We start from the raw sequence: 19,925 nt of genomic DNA on the forward strand, positions 1-19,925 counted from the left end.
GAGGGCCAGGTGGCTCGGGAGAAGGACTGCGGTCCTCTTCACTGTCGTAGCGACCGCCTCAGTGTGGGTGGTAGCCCCGGGCGGCTCCGTCGTCGTGGCGCCGTCGCCTGCCAACTACTTCGTGGTCGCCTCGTGCCTCGCGCTGGTCTCCAGGTCGATCGCGCACCGATGGGGCCCTGTTGACCGTCGGTGCGCGAGCAGCCTCGGGACGGACCGAGGCATCCTGGCCCCGGCGAGGTTGCGCTGTGGGTTGCTCCGAAGTGCCTCCACACCGGCGGGAGGCGGAACTTTTGGCCTGCTGCACCGCAGCGGTCTCGAGGAGGTCGCGGAGCTCTTCGCGGACCTATCGCCCCTCGGTGGCGGAGGGCTCGGGCATTGCTCGGACCAGCATCGCAGCCGCCACGACGTTCTGGCTAGCGCGATTAAAGATTGGGGGTGGCTCTCCCCCCTCGTTGTTGTTGATGCGGTGATAGACGTCGCGGGCCCTCCGTCGGGCTCCTCCGCCCTCACCGCGCCCTTGCTGCTCCTGCTCGAGAGTGTCCCGAAGCTACTGTAGAAGGAGTCGGTCTTGTTCGACCTTGGCTTGAAGCTCGCGGAGCTGCTCCAGGTCTGGGCGTCGATGCTCTCCGTGGACGGGATTCTCGTTCCGTGCTACTGGGGCTTCGGGGCGCGGAGGTGTGGCATCGCCCGCCCCCGCCCGGGGCGGGGAATGGTTGCCCGTCCTCTCGTTCTCTTCGCCCGCCCTTGGCATCCCGAGCCCGACGTGGAAGCACTCACGAGACGGATCATAAGTCCCTTCGTCGTCGGAGTCGGAGTAGCCGAAGCAGTAGTCGCTTACAGTCATGAAGCGGCGTATGGCTTCGAGGTCACAAAGACCCGAGAAGTCTGCTCCGGCCCACTCCTCATCCTCTTCCGAGGACTCAGCGTGGGCGTGCGCCGATGTTGCGGGGGAGAAATCGAGGGCGAAACGTTGGTGGAGTCCTGAGGGCTCTGCGTGCTTGGAAGCGTAGGCGGAAGCGAAGGTGGCGGCCACGTCTATCAACCCGAAGGGGTACGGGGATGGCGCCATTGTCGGACGCCGCTCCGCCGGGGCTGGCCCCTCAGGAGGCGGCGGGACAGAGCTCGATGACGAGGCGTCGCCGTGCGTCACCGGAATCTTTTCCTTGCCCAAGCTCAGGTTAGATAAGTCCCCGACCAGGGACTCTGTACCAACAGCTGGGCAAGGGATACCGGCGGAGCGCGGCGCGTTGCCCCGATTTTGCGTGGTGTCGGGGTGGTTCCGCTCGCGTCGCGCCTGGCGAGTGCTACGGGAGCCACGGCCCAGACGCCGCCTGCGCCTGGGCTGCGGGTCTGTGGTAACGTCGTCGGGCGGTGGAGCTCGGGGTGTGAGGAGTACCATATCGTATTCACATCCTAGAGACATGAACTCTAGGCTCCCGAACCATACCACCGTGCCGAGACGCAACGGTCGTACGGGGTCTGCCATCCGGAACTTGCTGGGATGATGAAGCTAACACGCAGCCGCCCCTACCTGGCGCGCCAACTGTCGGTGTTTTGGAACCGGGGGTCCCTCAACCGGCGAGTGAATTTGTGCTGCGTGCCCCTATCCCGGATGGTGATGCAAAGAGACACAAGGTTTATACTGGTTCAGGCAATCGACGCCCTACGTCCAGTCTGAGAGATCGATCTTGTATTCCTTGCACCGGAGTGCTCGTAGTAGGGGGTTACAAGCTAGGTGAGAGAGGGAGCTAGTCCCAGGTCTCGGTGGGGGTGGCGTGGGCCGCTTGAGGCGATGTTCTCAAGCGGCGTAGAAGTGTGTGGTTCTATTGGTCAGTTCCTCCTTCTGTTCGTTCTTCTCTCCCTAGAAATGGTACCGGCTACCTCCTTTTATAACCGCAAGGAGGAAGCCAGAAGTACATGAGAAGGCTACTGTTTGCTGACGTATTCTGCTCCCTAGAGCAGCACGGTGTCGTGGGAGTTCCCATCGGTGTCTAGTCGGTATGGTCTCCAGGCCGGCGACATGCTGCGCTCCTGTACATTTGTTGACTTGGTGAAGTGCGGAGGCCCAGTGGCTGCTGTAGTTGGTTGTGCCGAGACCCGCTGCGCTGAGGCCGAGACCCGCTGTGCCGAGGCCTGCTGTGCCGAGGCCTTTGCAGGCGGAGATGCGGGGTCTTGGCGGCCATCGTCGTAGTTGATTTAGGCGGAACGGTGCGGAACATGCGTCTACAGGATATGGTACCCTGTATTGTCAGTAAGGGATGGTAAAAAGGCGATTTGATCGTTGTCCCGTCGCCCCTGTCGCGGCGCACTGCCGATCGTGGCTTACGTAGTGGGTGCAGCTGGGCGCATTGATGGGATGCGACAGCCTGCTAGAGGACTTTTGAGGCGGAGGCGACGAGGTTGCGAGACGAGCCCAGCCTCAGATGAGGCGGAGCATGGCCAGCTCGCCCGAGGCCCTACCGGGAGTCTCAGGCGAGGCGGACCTCGGTCAGTTCGCTGGTCCCGAGGTCACAGGAACCCAGTTCTGACTCCCCATGTCGTGTTCGTCCTTGGTGCAGGAGTTTAGGCAGCACAGTAGCCGGTAACCCCTGCACAGTCCCGTCGTGGATGGCAGGGCGCTGACGTGCTGGTCTGCCACTTCGTTGTACTGTGCCGTCGTGTGGTTGTCGGAGTGGTTGAGCGCCTTGACTAGATGTGATGTCCAGCCGGAGTAGTCTAGTCAAAGCGGTGGTCGCGGGGCTGGTGGCGAGCCGGCCTCGCACGAATGGGAGAATCGCAGACCTCGGCGAGGAGGCCTCGGGCGAAGGGGCCTCGGCGAGGGGGCCTCGGGCGAATCGGAGATTTTTGGCTGAGACCTCGTTTGTCGTATTGGTTCTTGTTTTTAGGGTCTAAGCAGTTTTTTGGTTCTTGCTAGGGGTACCCCTTCTCACGGTATCCGACAGCTATATAGCTAGCAACAGGCTATGGATGGCCATGGCGGCTAGGCGTGCTGGCCGACCATGGGGCTGAGCAGAGCCGCGCGAGGACGACGTACGGCAGAGACTCGACGGCCGTCGGGCGCGGGGTAGACGACGACGAGGCCGGGCGGGGGTAGATCACGACGACAGCGGCGCGGGCGCGGCAGAGACAACGAGATCGACGTTGTAGATCGAAAAGTAGAAGATGAACAGAGGAACCGTTTGATATATATAGGCCGGGACCCTTTAGTCCCGGCTTGTAACACCAACCGGGACTAAAGATCCTTTAGTCCCGGCTGGTAAGCCGAACCGAGACTAAAGGTCCAACCCTTTAGTCCTGGCTCGGCTTATCAGCCGGGACTAAAGGTATTTTTGGGCGGGCAATTCCGCCCACCCTTTAGTCCCGGTTCCTAACCTGGGCCGGGACTGAAGGCCTAAAATTTTTGCAGCCCGCCAAAGTGTTGTTTTTTTATTAAGGATCGTAGATCTTGATGAGCTGCTCAAATGAGACACTAAATGACCTCAAATGAAAAATCTCTAAATACCAAGTTTGATCATCTCAGCAAGATCTACAATTGTTACATAGCTCATTTTCCCATTTGAGAAAGTTTTATCAAACACTAGTCATAAATTCTTGAATCTCATATAGACTTTCTAAAACTATGTCACACACTTGTGAAATTTGAACTATATTTTGTTCAAACTTTCTCAAATGAAAAATGGTCTATATAAGGATTGTAGATCTTGATGAGCTGAACAAACTTGGTATTCAAAACTTTTCAATTTGAGACAATCTAGGGTTCCGAAAACTAGTTTGTAGACGTCAAAATTTAAAAATCATAAATTTGAACCGTCCAAACTATCTCAAATGGAAAGTTGACCAAAACAACAATTGTAGATCTTGATGATTTTAACAAACTTGGTATTCAAAACTTTTCAATTTGAAGTCATTTAGAGTTCATAATACTAGAGCCAAAGTGTTGTTTTTTTCATTTGACCAAATTTGACTTGGTCAAACTTGCTCAAATGAGACACTAAATGACCTCAGATGAAAAATCTCTGAATATAAAGTTTGATCATCTCAGCAAGATCTACAATTGTTACATAGCTCATTTTCCCATTTGAGAAAGTTTTATCAAACACTAGTCACAAATTCTTGAATCTCATATAGACTTTCTAAAACTATGTCACACACTTGTGAAATTTAAACTACATTTTGTTCAAACTTTCTCAAATGAAAAAATAGCCTATATAAGGATTGTAGATCTTGAAGAGTTGAACAAACTTGGTATTCAAAACTTTTCAATTGGAGACAATCTAGGGTTCCAAAAACTAGTTTGTAGGCGTCAAAATTTAAAAATCACAAATTTGAACCGTCCAAACTATCTCAAATGGAAAGTTGACCAAAACAACAATTGTAGATCTTGATGATTTTAACAAACTTGGTATTCAAAACTTTTCAATTTGAAGTCATTTAGAGTTCATAATACTAGAGTCAAAGTATTGTTTTTTATTTGACCAAATTTGACTTGGTCAAACTTGCTCAAATGAGACACTAAATGACCTCAGATGAAAAATCTCTGAATACCAAGTTTGATCATCTTAGCAAGATCTACAATTGTTACATAGCTTATTTTCCCATTTGAGAAAGTTTTATCAAACACTAGTCATAAATTCTTAAATCTCATATAGACTTTCTAAAACTATGTCACAACAGTGCATCGTTGTATCATGCGGGTACAACAGTGAATTTTTTCTTGACGTATGACCCTTGGTTATGATCTTGTCGTAACCATGGAGTGTCTTCATCATTTAACATGATGCTTGGATCTTTCTTCACTATGAAGGGTGGAATTCGGACATTTCTTTCATAATCTTCTGACATGTCTGACTTGTCTTCAATTCCCACTATATTTATTTTCCCATAAAAAACTATGTGGCGCTTTGGCTCACTGATCATTGAGTTGATGTCTTCGTTTTTTCCTCTCTTTGATTTTGTAGACATGTCTTTCACATAGAACATCTGACTCACATCGGCAGCAAGGACGAATGGTTCGTCTTTGTACCCAATATTGTTGAGGTCCACTGTTGTCATTCCATACTCTTTGTCAACTGTTACCCCTCCTCCGATCAGCTTCACCCATTGGCACCGGAACAAAGTGACTTTAAAATTAGGTGCATAGTCTAGTTCCCATATATCTTCTATGCGGCCATAATATGTTTGTATATTTCCATTTGGATCTGTGCCATCTATGCGAACACCACTATTTTGATTGGTGCTCCTTTTATCTTGGGCAACTGTGTAAAATGTATTCCCATTTATCTCGTACCCTTGGTACGTGAGGATATGCCATGATGGTTGCCTAGCCAACAAATACAGTTGCTCATCAATATTGTCATCGCCTTGACATTCTTTTCGCAACCAACCACTGAAACTTTCCATGTGCTGACGCCTAATCCAAGCTTCAGTCTTCCCTGGAAACTTGGATCGTAAGAACTCCTTATGTATCTCGATGTACGGATGCACCAATGATGAGTTCTGAAGAACTGTGTAGTGTGATTTATTGAAATAATCGTCTTCCATGCTAATATATGTTTTCTTCCCTAAAGTTCCTTTACCATTGAGTCTCCCCTCGTGTCGCGATTCGGGAACGCCAATCGGGGCAAGGTCAGGAATAAAGTCAACACAGAACTCAATGACCTCCTCTATTCCATAGCCCTGGGCGATGCTTTCTTCAGGCTTAGAACGGACTTTCACATATTTCTTCAAGACTCCCATAAACCTCTCGAAGGGAAACATGTTATGTAAGGACACAGGTCCAAGAATACTAATCTCCTTCACCAAATGAACTAGGAGGTGTGTCATGATATTAAAGAAGGATGGAGGGAACACCAACTCAAAGCTGACAAGACATTAAACCACATCATTCTGTAGAGTAGCTAGTTCCACTGGATTGATTGCCTTCTGAGAAATTGCATTGAGGAATGCACATAGCTTCACGGTGGCTAGAGGTACATGTGGAGGTAGAATTCCTCTTAAAGCAACTGGAAGCAATTGCGTCATAAGCACGTGGCAGTCGTGGGACTTTAAGTTTAGAAATTTCTTCTCTGACACATTTATTATACCCTTTATATTGGAGGAGAATTTCGATGGGACCTTGATGCTGCTTAGACATTCGAACATGATGTCCCTCTCTTCTTTGCTAAGCGTGTAGCTAGCGGGACTTAAGTAATGACGTCCATCATCTGTCTTCTCTGGATGAAGGTTGTCTCGTTCTTTTATGCCCTGCAAGTCCTGGCGTGCTTCAAGTGAATCCTTTGGCTTCCTGTACACACCCATGAATCCTAACAGGTTCACACAAAGATTCTTTGTTAGGTGCATCATGTCGATTGCGTTGCGGACGTCTAGGACTTGCTAATAGGGTAGCTCCCAAAAGATGGACTTCTTCTTCCACATGGGTGTGTGTCCCTTAGCATCTTTGGGAATAGATTCGCTGCCTTGTCCCTTTCCAAATACTACTTTCACATCCTTAACCATTGCGAGTACATCTTCCCCGGTTCGGTTATGAGGCTTTTTTCGGTGGTCCGGCTTACCTTTAAAATTCTTACCTTTCTTTCTTACTTGGTGATTCAAAGGAAGGAATCGACGATGGCCAAGGTACATGACCTTTCGACATCTTTTCAAATATATATTGTCAAGGTCATCAAAACAATGTGTGCATGCATTATATCCTTTGTTTGTCTGACCTGAAAGATTACTTAAAGCAGGCCAATCATTGATTGTTACGAATAACATTGCTCGTAGGTCAAAGTGTTCTTGTTTGTACTTATCCCAGACACGTACACCTGGTTTGTTCCATAAAACTAGAAGTTCTTCAACTAATGGCTTCAGATAGACATCAATGTCGTTGCCAGGTTGCCTCGGACCTTGGATGAGGATCGGCATCATAATGAACTTCCGTTTCATACATAACCATGGAGGAAGGTTGTAGATATATAGAGTAACTGGCCAAGTGCTATGACTAGTGCTCTGCTCCCCAAAAGGATTCATACCATCTGTACTTAAGGCAAACCTTAAGTTTCTAGCCTTATTTGCAAACTCTGGAAATTCCCTATCTATCGCTCTCCACTGGGACCCATCAGCTGAGTGTCTCAGCATATTGTCTACCTTACGGTCTTCTTTATGCCACCGCAATAACTTTGCATGGTCTTTATTTCTGAACAAACGTTTTAAGCGTGGTATTATAGGAGCATACCACATAACCTTGGCAGGGATTTTCTTTCTAGGACATTGTTCACCCTCGACGTCACCAGGATCATCGCGCCTGATCTTATACCGCGCTGCTTTACATACCGGACATTCATCCAAATTCTCATATTCATTGCCATGGTAGAGGATGCAGTCATTAGGACATGCATGTATCTTCTGGATTTTTAATCCCAAAGGGCAGACAACCTTTTTTGCTTTGTACGTAGTGGTGGGCAATTCATTTGGCTTCGGAAGCATCTTCTTTATGAGGTTCAATAAATTTCTAAATGCCTTATTGGATACACCATTCTTTGCCTTCCACTGTAGCAATTCCAGTGTTGTACCCAGCTTTTTTTGCCCCTCTTCGGCCGTCGGGTATAGCAACTTCCTATGATCCTCAAGCATGCGCTCGAACTTAACTTTCTCCTTTTCACTTTCGCATTCTTGTTGTGCATCACGAATGGCATCGCCAAGAGCATCACCGAGATCATCTTCTGCCGCTACCTCTTCTTCATCTCTCCCCATTGTAGTATCATCAAAGGCACCATACTGAGCAATAATGTCATCAATGTCTAAATCTTCTCCTTCATCTTCTTCCATCATGACCCTGCTTTCTCCATGCTTAATCCAACATATATAGTTTGACATGAAACCTGACTTAAGCAAATGTGAATGAAGACTCATTGAACTTGAATATTCCTTTAAATTCTTACATATGGCACATGGACAGCACATGAAACCATCCCGCTTATTTGCCTCGGCCACACTTAAGAAATAGTGCACGCCCTAAATAAAGTCTTAGGAACGGCGATCGACATTGTACATCCAATGGCGTGACATAATCTGCATTACACGACAAATTATAAAAACCTTGAACATAATTAAGTATTTTATTACACAACATAGATGACACACACACGGTTGATTAATTAACTAAGCCTAGCTACAACGTAAGCAATCCCAACTATCACTAAACAAACTAAAACTACAATGCACTTCAGTAACATAATTATTTCGTGATCGTACGCAACTAAAACAGACAGATCATTCTTCTGTTGAATATCAATAAGCTTCTCCTGCTGGCTCACTGCCTCATCATCAGCAGCCGCTACCTCAAGCGCACCCGAATTCTTCATGTATGTAGCATAATCTTCCTCTCAGTACCAACCATCGCATCCATTGCCCTCTCACTGAAATTAAAGCCAAAAATATTTAGTCAAAAATATTCAAGAAAAGCAGGTCAATTAGCCATAATAATCAAATGCGTAAGAAACTCACATCACGATCCGGGCACTTATAGAAAACACGACCCTTGTTGGGTTCCTGTCTCTTGACTCGGTACTCTATCACAATCTTTTGCTTACACTTGCCGCAGATAATGAGAGGGAGTTCTGGCCTCAGTCGTTTTGCAACCGAACGAGAGGCCGAGGATCCGGTACCAGTTGTCATCTACTTTCTATACTTATTTTTACAAACTAGTGTAAATTTTACATTTTCTAAAATAATATATTTAAACAAAACTAAAATTATTTATTTATCTAACTAAACCATGAAATATGTACTATGTATAATAGTAAAATACCAAACTATCAAGTGATTTTACTATTGTAAATCATCATGTGATTTTGAGCTAAAAATGACATAGAAATCACATAGCTCAAAAACATGTTTCAATAAATAACCATCCGTACTAGTTAACCTTGCTTACGTGATCATCTCGGCGAGCATTTCTCCACCGGACGGCACCGTACTTGGCCAAGGAAGAGCTCCGATTCTACGATGAAGGGAACACGGTCTTCCACGACCGTTGCCGCTCTCCCTCGTAGAATCAAAGCTCCTCCTTGACGTCCGTTACCGCTCGGCAGAGAACATGCTCGCTGAGATGAACACGGTCCGCAAGTTCAACTAGTACGGATTTTCTATAATTTTCTAACAATTTTCTAAGTTTTTTATTTCATGAAAAATTTAATTCTAAAAAATAAAAGGCATGATTTCTAAGTATTTCATTTCATGAAAAAAATAATTCTAAGTGACCTGCTCGATATCGGCGAGCTCGCGGACGTTTAGGTTGCCGAGGATAGTAACATTTGTAGATGACATTTGTAGGTCTGAAGTTATCAAATATCCATCAAATTATAGCCCAAAAACATGTTTCAATAAATAGCCATCCGTACTAGTTGACCTTGCTTACGTGATCATCTCGGCGAGCATTTCTTCACCTGACGGCACCGTACTTGGCCAAGGAAGAGCTCCGATTCTACGAGGAAGGGAACACGGTCTTCCACGACCATTGCCGCTCTCCCTCGTAGAATCAAAGCTCCTCCTTGATGTCCGTTACCGCTCGGCAGAGAATATGCTCGCCGAGCTAAACATGGTCCGCAAGTTCAACTAGTACGGATTTTTTATAATTTTCTAACTATTTTCTAATTTTTTCATTTCATGGAAAAATTAATTCTAAGATCACGTAAGCCGCCGGGGACGAGGATGGCGCGTGCTCCAGCGAGGACGAGCGAGACGTGATTTTGATGAACTAATTTAACTTTTGTTTATCCAAACATATATGCAAATCATCATGTGATTTTGAGCTAAAAATGACATATAAAATCATAATAAAGTCCAACATATAAAGTTACACATGCATCTACATCGTAAAATGAGATAAGCTACTGATAAAACATAAGAGAATTAAGTTTGTTACCTCCAAAATCGAAGAGCAACACCATTGGAGGGGGAGAGAGCAAGAACAACAGCAAGCTGAAGAACAGAGACAGTGAGTTTGAATGGAATGGCTCGGGCTCGGAGAGGAAGAAATGAGCTGGTGTATAGGCCGGCATAATTAGTCCCGGTTAGGTGGACAAACCGGGACTAAAGATTAATATTTATTCCCGGGGTATCACCTAAACCGGGACTAAAAACTTTAGTCCCGGTTGGGGTTGATAATACCAGCCGGGACTAAAGATTCCTGCCCCGCGGACGACCGTTGGATAGGGACCTTTAGTCCCGGTTGGTATTACGAACCGGGACTAAAGTGTCCTTTAGTCCCAGGAGCAAAAAAAAAAAAAAAATACCGAGGCTAATGCTAAATTGGTACATCGTTCTAAAGTCTGTTGTCTAGCCATGATTATATGCTTTGCTTGGGCGATTCCTTTAATTTCCTTGAGCAAGTTACTACTAAAACCACGCATTTGCTAGCTTATATAGCAAGCAACTAACGCTGATTTGGAGCATGCATGCAGCAGCTCCTGAGACTGACTTCTGACACAACACAAAAGGATCATCCATGATATATTCCCATCAAGCAGTGAAGCAGACGAACGCTTGCTTGCTTGCCCAATCCTCCTCCGATGATATTATAATATAATATACTATATCCCTATATATTATTATATACTAACACGTTCTACTAAGACTGAGCCTGTGCATAATGGCAGCTGGAGCATCTGTCTGTTTTGCCCAGTATTCCCATCCATTTCCGGAAACACTACATTCTGACGACGTACGTGTTGGGAGCCAAAACATGACAGTAAAAAACATAATAAAGGCCCTGTTTAGTTCCACCAAATTCCCAACTTTGGCACTATGCAAAAAGAAGATTCTCCGTCACATCAAACTTGTGGTATATGCATGGAGTACTAAATATTGACGAAATCAAAAACTAATTACACAGTTTGGTTGTACTTTACGAGACGAACATTTTGAGTCTAATTAGTCAATGTTTGGACAATTATTACCAAATAAAAACAAAAATGTACTGTAGCTACAGCACCCCGCCAATTCGGTCGGCGCCGATTCAGCCACTCAACTAAACGTGGCCAAAGATGGATCTAGGAAATCAAATGCGTCAAAATGACCAATTAAATCTGGTTTGAATTGGACAAAAGTGCAAAAGTTAGTAAAGACCGGCCTAGAGCCCTGGCCGAACAAGCAGTTTAACACAAGCCCAAAACTTTCTGTGGAAGGAACCTGGATGAATGGAAGAAAATAAGTGTACATACAGTAGGAATTATACTCCAGTCCAGACCGACCACCGAGTCCGAGCAATACAACTAACATATGTCTTGGCTGATAAACCATGACTGAAAGTACTGTTAGTTGATTTATTATGAGAGAAAAATAATGTCCACTGACTATAAAAATACGACTTATAAGCTAAACGAACATGGCGATAACATTCGGACGGATTAATTGGGATTAATGCATGCTGACCGGCCCAACAACTAATACACTACTACTTTCATTCTCTACAAGTCTACTACTACATACTGTTGGAGTTTTACCGAATCGGACCGACCAGCACCATCAGACGATGGATTGGAATTGGAAATGCAGAATTATATTGCAGATAATTAAGAGAGAAGGAATCTGATCGTCATCGCCACCAGAAAAGCTTATCAGATCACACTTTGCAATGCATGGATAGATCATTTTCTCGATCTTCTTATTCATCCCGTTATTTAGCAGAGTCGTGGCGTGCGTGTGTGTCATCACGTTACACAACCACTTTAACTGAGTATCATTGTCTCCTTTCTAGTATCTATCTATCCTAGCTGGTGTGAGAGTGATCACTACTCGCTCGTCCTTTAATTTAATTTAATTTAATTAATTTGTCAAAGCTAGCCACACCGGCCGGCGGCACCAAGCTTTAATTTCCCGGCGATAAGGCTCCGGAGCATCCAGCTGACGCAGGTTATTATTCCCCACGTTCGGCTACTAACATTCTGTTCAGACTACCACATTTTTTTTAGAACGAGTTCAGACTACCACTTAACGGCGGATTCTGAAAGCAGCGTCGTTCAAAGCCTCAAACAAACCACTTGTCAGCGGTTTCATCTGGACCTCTCGACAGATCGTCTGGACCACTAGTTGGGCCAGCCCAATAAAACTTTATAGGACAAGAAGTCGGCCCACCCTTAGCAGGCCCATTAGGTTTTACATCTCAAATTGTGTTTGCCTTCTTGCTTTCATTACCTCTTCTATTTGTCAATCTATGACCATGTTTACTTATATTTACACTATATACAAGTATATGTAAATGGCTGATCGGCCATGTAGGTACATGGATGACTGTATACTCCTTTCTGGGAAAAAAATGCAATTCTAGCAATATATAAAAAAATATATGCTATATATGTAATAAATTAAAGTTTACAGATGCAATCATTTGTTTTTCGCCCTATTCGCTTTGCTGAAAAGCCATGACTGAAAGTACTGTTTGCTGATTTATTGTGAGACAAAAACACTGTTCGTTTCCTGAAATAGTACAGCTCATAAGACAAGCGAACAAGGCCTTTGTCTATATAATCAACACGTGTGGAGAATAAAAAGAGTAGGGGTATGTGAGTTTTTTTTGTTGTCTCCTAATTTTTTCTCGATATGTGAGAATTGTATTTTTTTTTTCAAGAACAGAGGGAGTATTTGACTAGAAATCGACTAATCCCCCTATCGACGACTAATCATGATTAGTCGTCTAATCAGTGGTCTTACAACTAATCTTGAATATACCATATGGTAACATTGTTCCTTCAATCGAATCTCCAAATGTTAGTTTCAATGGTCTTACAACAAGCATCGCTGAAATAGACGCTTCTTCTCAGTCTGAGACCTGAAGCTAGCTGAGAAGCTCACTATGCTCTCTAAGACCTTGCTTGATCCATTTCAAAGAGGAATAAATCTGACAAAGCATGCATGGTGACCGACAGAAGAAATCTCAAGGCCGCGATGGAGCTTCCTCCCATCCATTACGCCCAAAATGGCCCGTTCGGCTTGCTGAAACTTAACTGAAAACACTGTTCTGACTGAATTGTTGTGAGAGAAAAACACTGTTCTGGCTAAAAAAACAAGCCGAACAAGCCGGTTTCTGGGTAAGCCGAACGGGGCCGAGATGTTACACATTATCTCCTCTATACAACGACAGTGACGAGAGTGGGGAAGTAGGTGACAGAAAAAATAACACAAGATAAACAAGTCGATTAAGCACATTCCAAAAACAAGCTGGATATCTCCGCTTTTCAATGATGGAGATATGCATGCTACAGGCACTTGCTGGCATTGCCCTAGGGTATATGCTCCAGTTTGGATATCTTGCTTCATGCAGGCTTACTTAGGCTGACGTTACTGAAGAGAGACGATCTGTTCCGCAGACATTGTACTTCTCGTACACTTTTTCACGGTTGTCATTCCACCATGATTCTGCTTGGTGTTCACCAAATCTCCTTCGGCTGCAAACAACACTTCATTATCAGAACACAATGTTGTTCATTCAAGGATGCAACGCTTTTCAGTAGATACTGCTACCAAAGAATGCATACCAAGATATATGGCTATTCAAAGGGGAAAGGGGGGAAAAAACACGTGTTCTGAATAAGTAGTTTGATACCTGAACCGTACTCGTTTCAGCTCTTTGGTTCCATCACGGAGAGAAACTAGAGTTAGGTATACTCCTGGCTCATACTGTTCTATCCATTCTGCGTCGACTTGGTTATTGGGGGAACTAGAACTTCTCATGTTCAAGTTCTGCAGATTTATCTGGAACCTGTCTGTTTCCCTTCGGTCATGATCGTCTGGTCTATGATGATACCCAATAGTCCCTCCATTGGTCCTCTGCTGCACAGGGGAGAACTCTCGGATACTATTGAGGTGCTCACCCCTGCTCTCTTGTGGAACCATCACTGTTTCATTGTAGTCGCTGGTTTGGTGAATTTGAGCTGATCCACCAAACCGAGCAGACGCAACAAAAGCATGAGTTTGGGGGTACTGAATGCTGTTTTGATCATATCTCATCTGGTTCTCTCTCCCCATTTCAGGTGCCAAAGCACCCATATGGCGTCCATTCTTCAAATCACATGCTCCTGGAGGAAGCCTTTCAGACATTTCTTTTAACTGCCAAAAAGAAGAAAGAGGAAAATGTGAAAAGTGGCTTATCTCAACATTATCCAGCACTATGCAAGGCATGAGAAAAATAAACATGACCAAACAATCCACATATGATATAACTGATAAACATTCAGTTGCCTCAATGCAGATTTGACTATCTCCAACAGCCGCGACCCAAAATACAAGACCAATTCATCCTTTGGATAGCACAACAGGCAAATGGTTCAATACCTATTTTTGGTCTTCTCCAATAACAAGACCCAAAAGATAACCCTTTCTGCAAATAGGTCTCCAGGAGAGAGGATACTCAGATTTTGGTTATGCCTCTTCTGGCACCTAAAATGGGTCTTCCATATAGGTACTCTGTTAGAGGCTATATGTATTGTGTTGGAGACCCATTTTGGGTTTGGGTTCCGCAATAGGTCTCCTGTTGGAGACAGCCTGGTTTTCGGCAGCTGTGCCCCTTGCAGTCATATCGTGTGAGAGAACAAAACTGAAGATTTTTTTTTTAACAAATAACAAAACTGAATAATTGGTGGTGCCAGCACCAGCTCTAGGATTGATACAACATTTCGGAAGATTCAACTATAAATATTACCTGAGCTGTTAGTGATTTTATGGCTTCTTTCGCGGTCTTCAATTTTGATGCTTCCTCAGTAGCAAGGTTAATTGCTTCATGGGCTTTAGCCTCTGATTTCTGCAGCTCAATATCTTTCTGATCACGTTCCTGCCTCAAACTATTAACCTGATCCAAGGACAGGACGATAGGTATAAGAATTCTCTTGGTGTATTTTCATCACTACAAGAAGTATAGAAAAACCATACCTCTGCTTGTAGTTTTTGAACCTCTTGCTTCAGAAGTTCATTTGCATCCCTAAGACTCTCTGAACTTTCCGATGACAGGGAGCTGGAATAGTTCAGATATGGCATTCTCAAAAATGGTAAACTAGATCTGGAGTCATAAGGGCATTGATTAGCCATTGTAGACGAGTTCTGCAGGTCAGGTGCACTGATGAAAGGGATGTCTTTCAGCTGCAACATTGCTGGAACTTGAGACAAGTAGTCAGACTTCTTCGTCTGCTTAGCTGCCTTCACATCTAAATTCTTAATCATATCTGAACTACTAGATGGTGCAACTTTGGTTGCCTTTGTGTCTATTCTCTCAGCCTTTATATCACCAGGTATGCGGGGAATAGTATTTCTGCTATAACTGACACCAGAGTCCAAAACTTTACTTAATTTCACATAACATGAATCACATACACGGTATGGCTTGCCCGGATTTGGAGACAATGCTGCTCTCAGAGCTTTTTTTGAACTGCACGAATGGCAGTGTACTAAGCCACAATTGTAACAGTTGTGCCTTTTTCGAGTGAAACCAAATGGCTGTCTACATGCCGAGCACTGAGACTGCTCCATCCCAGACACCCATTTATGCTGACAAATTGCAGCTGTAAAGCTTGATCCACAAGCAACACGTTTTACAGACCTATCCCTCAAAGCTTCAACAAGTGTAGGCACTTTACGATCTGCAATATCACCATGACCTAATCTTCCATTTGCACCCTTACCCCATGTGTAAACTTCACCAGTATTTGTCAAAACTGCGACATGATAAGATCCGCAAGCAACCTCCACAACACCGCCACCCCCAAGCTGTTCTTCGACCAGGCGAGGATACCTTCCATCATTATTTGGATTACCAAGCTGTCCATACACAGAGCTTCCAACAGTAAAAATGTGCCCTGAAGTAGTCAACCCAATCGTAAGAGTATGACCACATGCAGCCTTATGAAAGTTGTAATCTATCAACGAAGGGACGCAGGTTGGTTTCAGTTTTGAAGACCTATCACCATACCCCAGGCGATATTTGTCTCCATCTCCCCAAGTGAACAACTTTCCAGATGAAGCATTTGACTGTGAAATGATAACCTCAACAACAGCAGCAGTATGCCACACACCACATGAAACAGAAATTGTCCTCAAACCCTTCAAAGATTCCACTTCCTTCGGATATGAGCATGATGCTCGATTTCCATGACCTAAGACTCCAAATGTGCCATCACCAAATGTGTATAACTGCCCAGAACTAGTTATCAAGGCTGTATGCCATGTGCCGCAAGATACAGTTGATACCGGAAGACCATCCAGTGGACCTGAGACTCTTTTCGGGATCCAGTGGCTCACATTACTACCATGACCAAGCAATCCTGCATTGTGTGTGCCATCTCCCCAAGTGTAGAGATCACCGGTTGCAGTGACAGCACAAGTATGGAATTCACCACAGGCAATTAGTTCAACATTGCAGATCGATAATGACTCAACAAGACGTGGCTGGAAAACATTTGTTCCAATGCCATGACCGAGACGCCCGCTGCATTCTTCTCCCCACGTAAATACCTCTGCCTGTCTTGTAACAAGGGCAGCATGTTTCACGCCACAAGCCACATAACTCACATCGAGCATTACATTTGACTCTAGGGGCTTGGGTACAAGAACATCTGTAGTTGTGCCAGGAGAGTAAGCACTTCTATCAGACCCTGATCTTGAGATGGTATCACAGATGACTTCCCCCCATACATAAATATCTCCAAACGATTCAGAATCTTCACCTCCAGAGCCATGGCTGGATGTGCTAAGGGCACTGGAAACACTGATTCGAATGTCTGAAGAAGAAACACTTTTCACTTGCATATCTGACACATTGGTCCTTTCTGAATATGTATATTCTCCCGAAGAACGATCCTTGGTAGAGTTTGCGGAGCTCAACTTATTCTCAAGGGAATCCGAAGTGAAAGTAGAGCTACTGCTTAGGCTACTTTCTCTTGCACTCTGCAACAAATTGATATGAAAATTATTAGAATTGCTGCATTCCAAGATGTAAGTGCTGTGATTTATCTATTGCATAGGATTATAACACAGGGGCCAAATGAAATTAGAAAAATAACATGATGAGATACAGCAATGTGCTAGAAGCTACAAGATTGCCTAAAACTGGAATTAACTTGCTGTTTCAAGTTGCCTGTTAAACTCTAGTAATAACAGATAAAGCCACCTCCAACAAATAAGATAGATGTAGGCAGTGGCTAATTACCAAGAACCACAACAGCAAAAGCTGTGATGACGTCAAAAGAACAAACAAAAGCTCCATTCGACAGTCACTGAAACCATGGCTCTGCTTTGGTTACTGATCAGACATTTGTCGAGATTATGTCGGTTCTAATTATTTAATACCGTATATAACTACGAGAATAGCTTGTGAGAAATTTGAGCAGCAAACAATCAACATCAAGATATTAGAACATAATGATAAGAAGCAACGAGTCAGGTAATGATATGAAATATAGACTACAAAAGTAACTAAATCTGAATCAGAAAAATGTGGATAACAGTGAACTTTGTTGATGCATAAGAGCTTACATCAAAAGAAAGTCCAGCAATCCGGATTCCATCTATGTGTTGGGCCTGGGATCCGTGTTGTCCTGGACATATCAAGGCACTAAGACCAGTAAACCAAGCCTCCGCCTCGACTTTATCCTTGCAGATCTTTGAAATGGGATAGGACATGAGTACATATCATATAATCGGAAAGGAAAGAGAAGCAAGAAATCAAACTGATTCTCATTATAATACCAGATCAAGAGACCGCTTGCCATCATTATATATGAGGGAGAAGGATAAATGGTCCTTCTCGGGGAGCAGAAAACGTTGGAAAACCAGCTGAACAGAATACATGTTAACAGTTTAGTTTTTTTCTGGGAAAAAAAGTTAAAATGAACCCAGAAAAGGTTTTTTTTTTCTTTTCAAAATGCCCTTACCGTTCTTTGGCCTGAGAGAATCCTAGACACGGAAGCTAGTTTCAAACTTTTATCTTTGTTATTTGAAACCCAAATAAGAGTCGATTCATCCTGTGGAGAGAACAAAAGGAAATTATGTAAGTATGGACAGTAACTGAAGGAGCATATCTACCTCTGGTATTTCTCATTCATAAAATTCTTCCATTAGTGCCGTTTCTGCTAACATGGACACATGGTTTGAGGCAAAATTATGCAGTGCCATGAACAACTAAAGACTAAGATTTACACATAAAAGTAACATAACAGATCCACATGGACCAGGAAAAGAAAAGCAAGTCAAAAACCATGATCAATCTAGAGTGCTGCAGAGAACTTACATTTGATAGTCTGAAGGGAGTAAACTTGGGCTTTCCTTTGCGACCATATTTAAGGAGTTGAGTGCCTTTCTTCAGAGCAATAAGTGCCTGCAGAATTCATGAGGAAGAAAGAACAGACAGTTGTGAAGAACAGTTATGGGCGTAGATTATGGATAGAACATTAACATAGTATTTCTTCATGTTGGAATCCGAGGACATCTCCGAGAAATGTGCTTCTTAATACAGAATTGGCTGATTGCACCAATGCTACTGGGAAGTTCCAGGAGGCTTCCTGGCCTCTTCCCTGAAAACAAGACTAATTAACGGAAATGTTTGTGCCATCGCATCGTTCTTTTCATTATATTCCGGTCTCCTGTCCTTTATGCTAACATGGAAAGCAATAGCTGCATTGTAATATGTTTGGCTATCCTCAAGAATTTGAGCATCCGAAAACATCCAAGATACCTAATATGGATCGGTTACAGCAAAAGGAGATATCATACGACAGAGGAAACAGGGGTATCTCGGCATATGCGGACAATGGAAGTTGTTGGGCACAACAAGGTGACTAATCCTTACAAAGGGTTGCAATTAAAGTCTGCATTTTCCCCTAAATCTCGGGCCAAAACCTCAGGCACTCCCGCGCGCGGCGTCCTCTTCTCCGCCTGACGGCCACGAGGCGCGCCGCGCCGGGCGACGCCCATAGTGGCACGGCTGCCTCGGCTTCTTGAGTTGGATGGGGACCGCGGAACCAGACTGGACGGCAGAAGTTGTTGCTGCCGCTGCTCCCGAGGCTGTGCATCTCGGGCCTGGGCGCCTGCCATGGCTCGGCCGGCCGACTTGGCCGGGAAGCTGCACCCAGTGCGGCCTAGGAACTGTAGCTCTACAGTCTTCGCCCACATCCCCACAGCAAGGGCCAGGGTTTGATAACAACCAACCACGGGGCTCTCGCCTCCGGCATTGCCATTCGGCGCTTAAGCCAGAATACACAAGGGAGCACGAACACAATTTGGGGGAAACGAAAAAGAAAAAGGCAACAAAAGCGGAAGCGGCGGCGGCTGTAGAAACGAGGGGTGAGAAAAAAAAAGACCTTGTCGATGTCAACGGGATCTGCCATTCCATCGGCGGCCTCTGGTCGTCATGGACCTCCTCGCTGGGCTTTCATGAACTCCTCCCCCTGAGCTCCGAAGGAGCTCCCCACGAGAAGGTTTGAGGAGTCGAATCGAGCGGGACGCGGCAGCGGCGACGGAGTGCTGGCTTGGGCTGGAATGGTGATGTCTGTGTCAGAGGTCGGCCGCGCCGGCGGCGAGTCGAGGCGAGGGGAGGGCCCCACCCAGGCGAAGAGAGGAGAGGAGGTAGGGGAGGGTGGTGGTGGAGTGGTGCGGTCGTGCGGGGGTGGAAGGGAAGAAGAAGAATACGGAGCTCCCGAAACAGTTGAAAAAAAAAACGAGTCTTGTTTGACGCCTCCCTGTGTCGCCAACGGCAGCGCAACAGGTCAGAGGAGCAGGGAAGCAGAGTGCTGTTCCGTTGCCGGAGTAGAAGGTGAAAATTATTCTTCTCTACTGTAATAGAGCAGTGAAAGCTGCAAAGCAAATGCAGTAGAAAACCTCTCTCGAGCGCGATAAGAATTGAGAAGATGGTGAATGGTGATTGGGCAGCCATTATTTTCCTTCGGCTGTCTCCAACAGCTCAT

At 45.1% G+C, this 19,925-nt stretch overlaps 1 protein-coding gene across 1 annotated transcript; it reads right to left on the reverse strand.

Moving 5' to 3' along the window:
• Positions 1 to 12,829: 12,829 nt before the first annotated feature.
• Positions 12,830 to 19,668, reverse strand: LOC136532474 (PH, RCC1 and FYVE domains-containing protein 1-like). The gene is made up of 9 exons (XM_066525066.1): positions 19,323 to 19,668; positions 18,254 to 18,340; positions 17,898 to 17,987; positions 17,713 to 17,799; positions 17,500 to 17,625; positions 14,905 to 16,911; positions 14,678 to 14,824; positions 13,583 to 14,085; positions 12,830 to 13,424 (listed from the first exon to the last, which is right to left on the reverse strand). The coding sequence occupies exons 1-9, from the start codon at positions 19,347 to 19,349 to the stop codon at positions 13,307 to 13,309; spliced, it is 3,192 nt and encodes a 1,063-aa protein (XP_066381163.1). The 5' UTR covers positions 19,350 to 19,668; the 3' UTR covers positions 12,830 to 13,306.
• Between the last annotated feature and the right edge of the window lie 257 nt (positions 19,669 to 19,925).

The sequence above is a fragment of the Miscanthus floridulus genome, unplaced genomic scaffold (assembly GCF_019320115.1).
Source record: "Miscanthus floridulus cultivar M001 unplaced genomic scaffold, ASM1932011v1 fs_631, whole genome shotgun sequence".
NCBI lineage: Eukaryota > Viridiplantae > Streptophyta > Magnoliopsida > Poales > Poaceae > Miscanthus > Miscanthus floridulus.

Bases quoted from the DNA above. Each gene is read 5' to 3' on its own strand.
- LOC136532474 (XM_066525066.1), bottom strand. From the start codon at position 19,349: ATGGCAGATCCCGTTGACATCGACAAG. The intron at 17,800-17,897 runs GTAAGGGCATTT...TATTCTGTTCAG, and splicing joins TTCTCTCAGGCCAAAGAACG to CTGGTTTTCCAACGTTTTCT. The intron at 14,825-14,904 runs GTATGGTTTTTC...TCCTTGGATCAG, and splicing joins TTCAAAAACTACAAGCAGAG to GTTAATAGTTTGAGGCAGGA.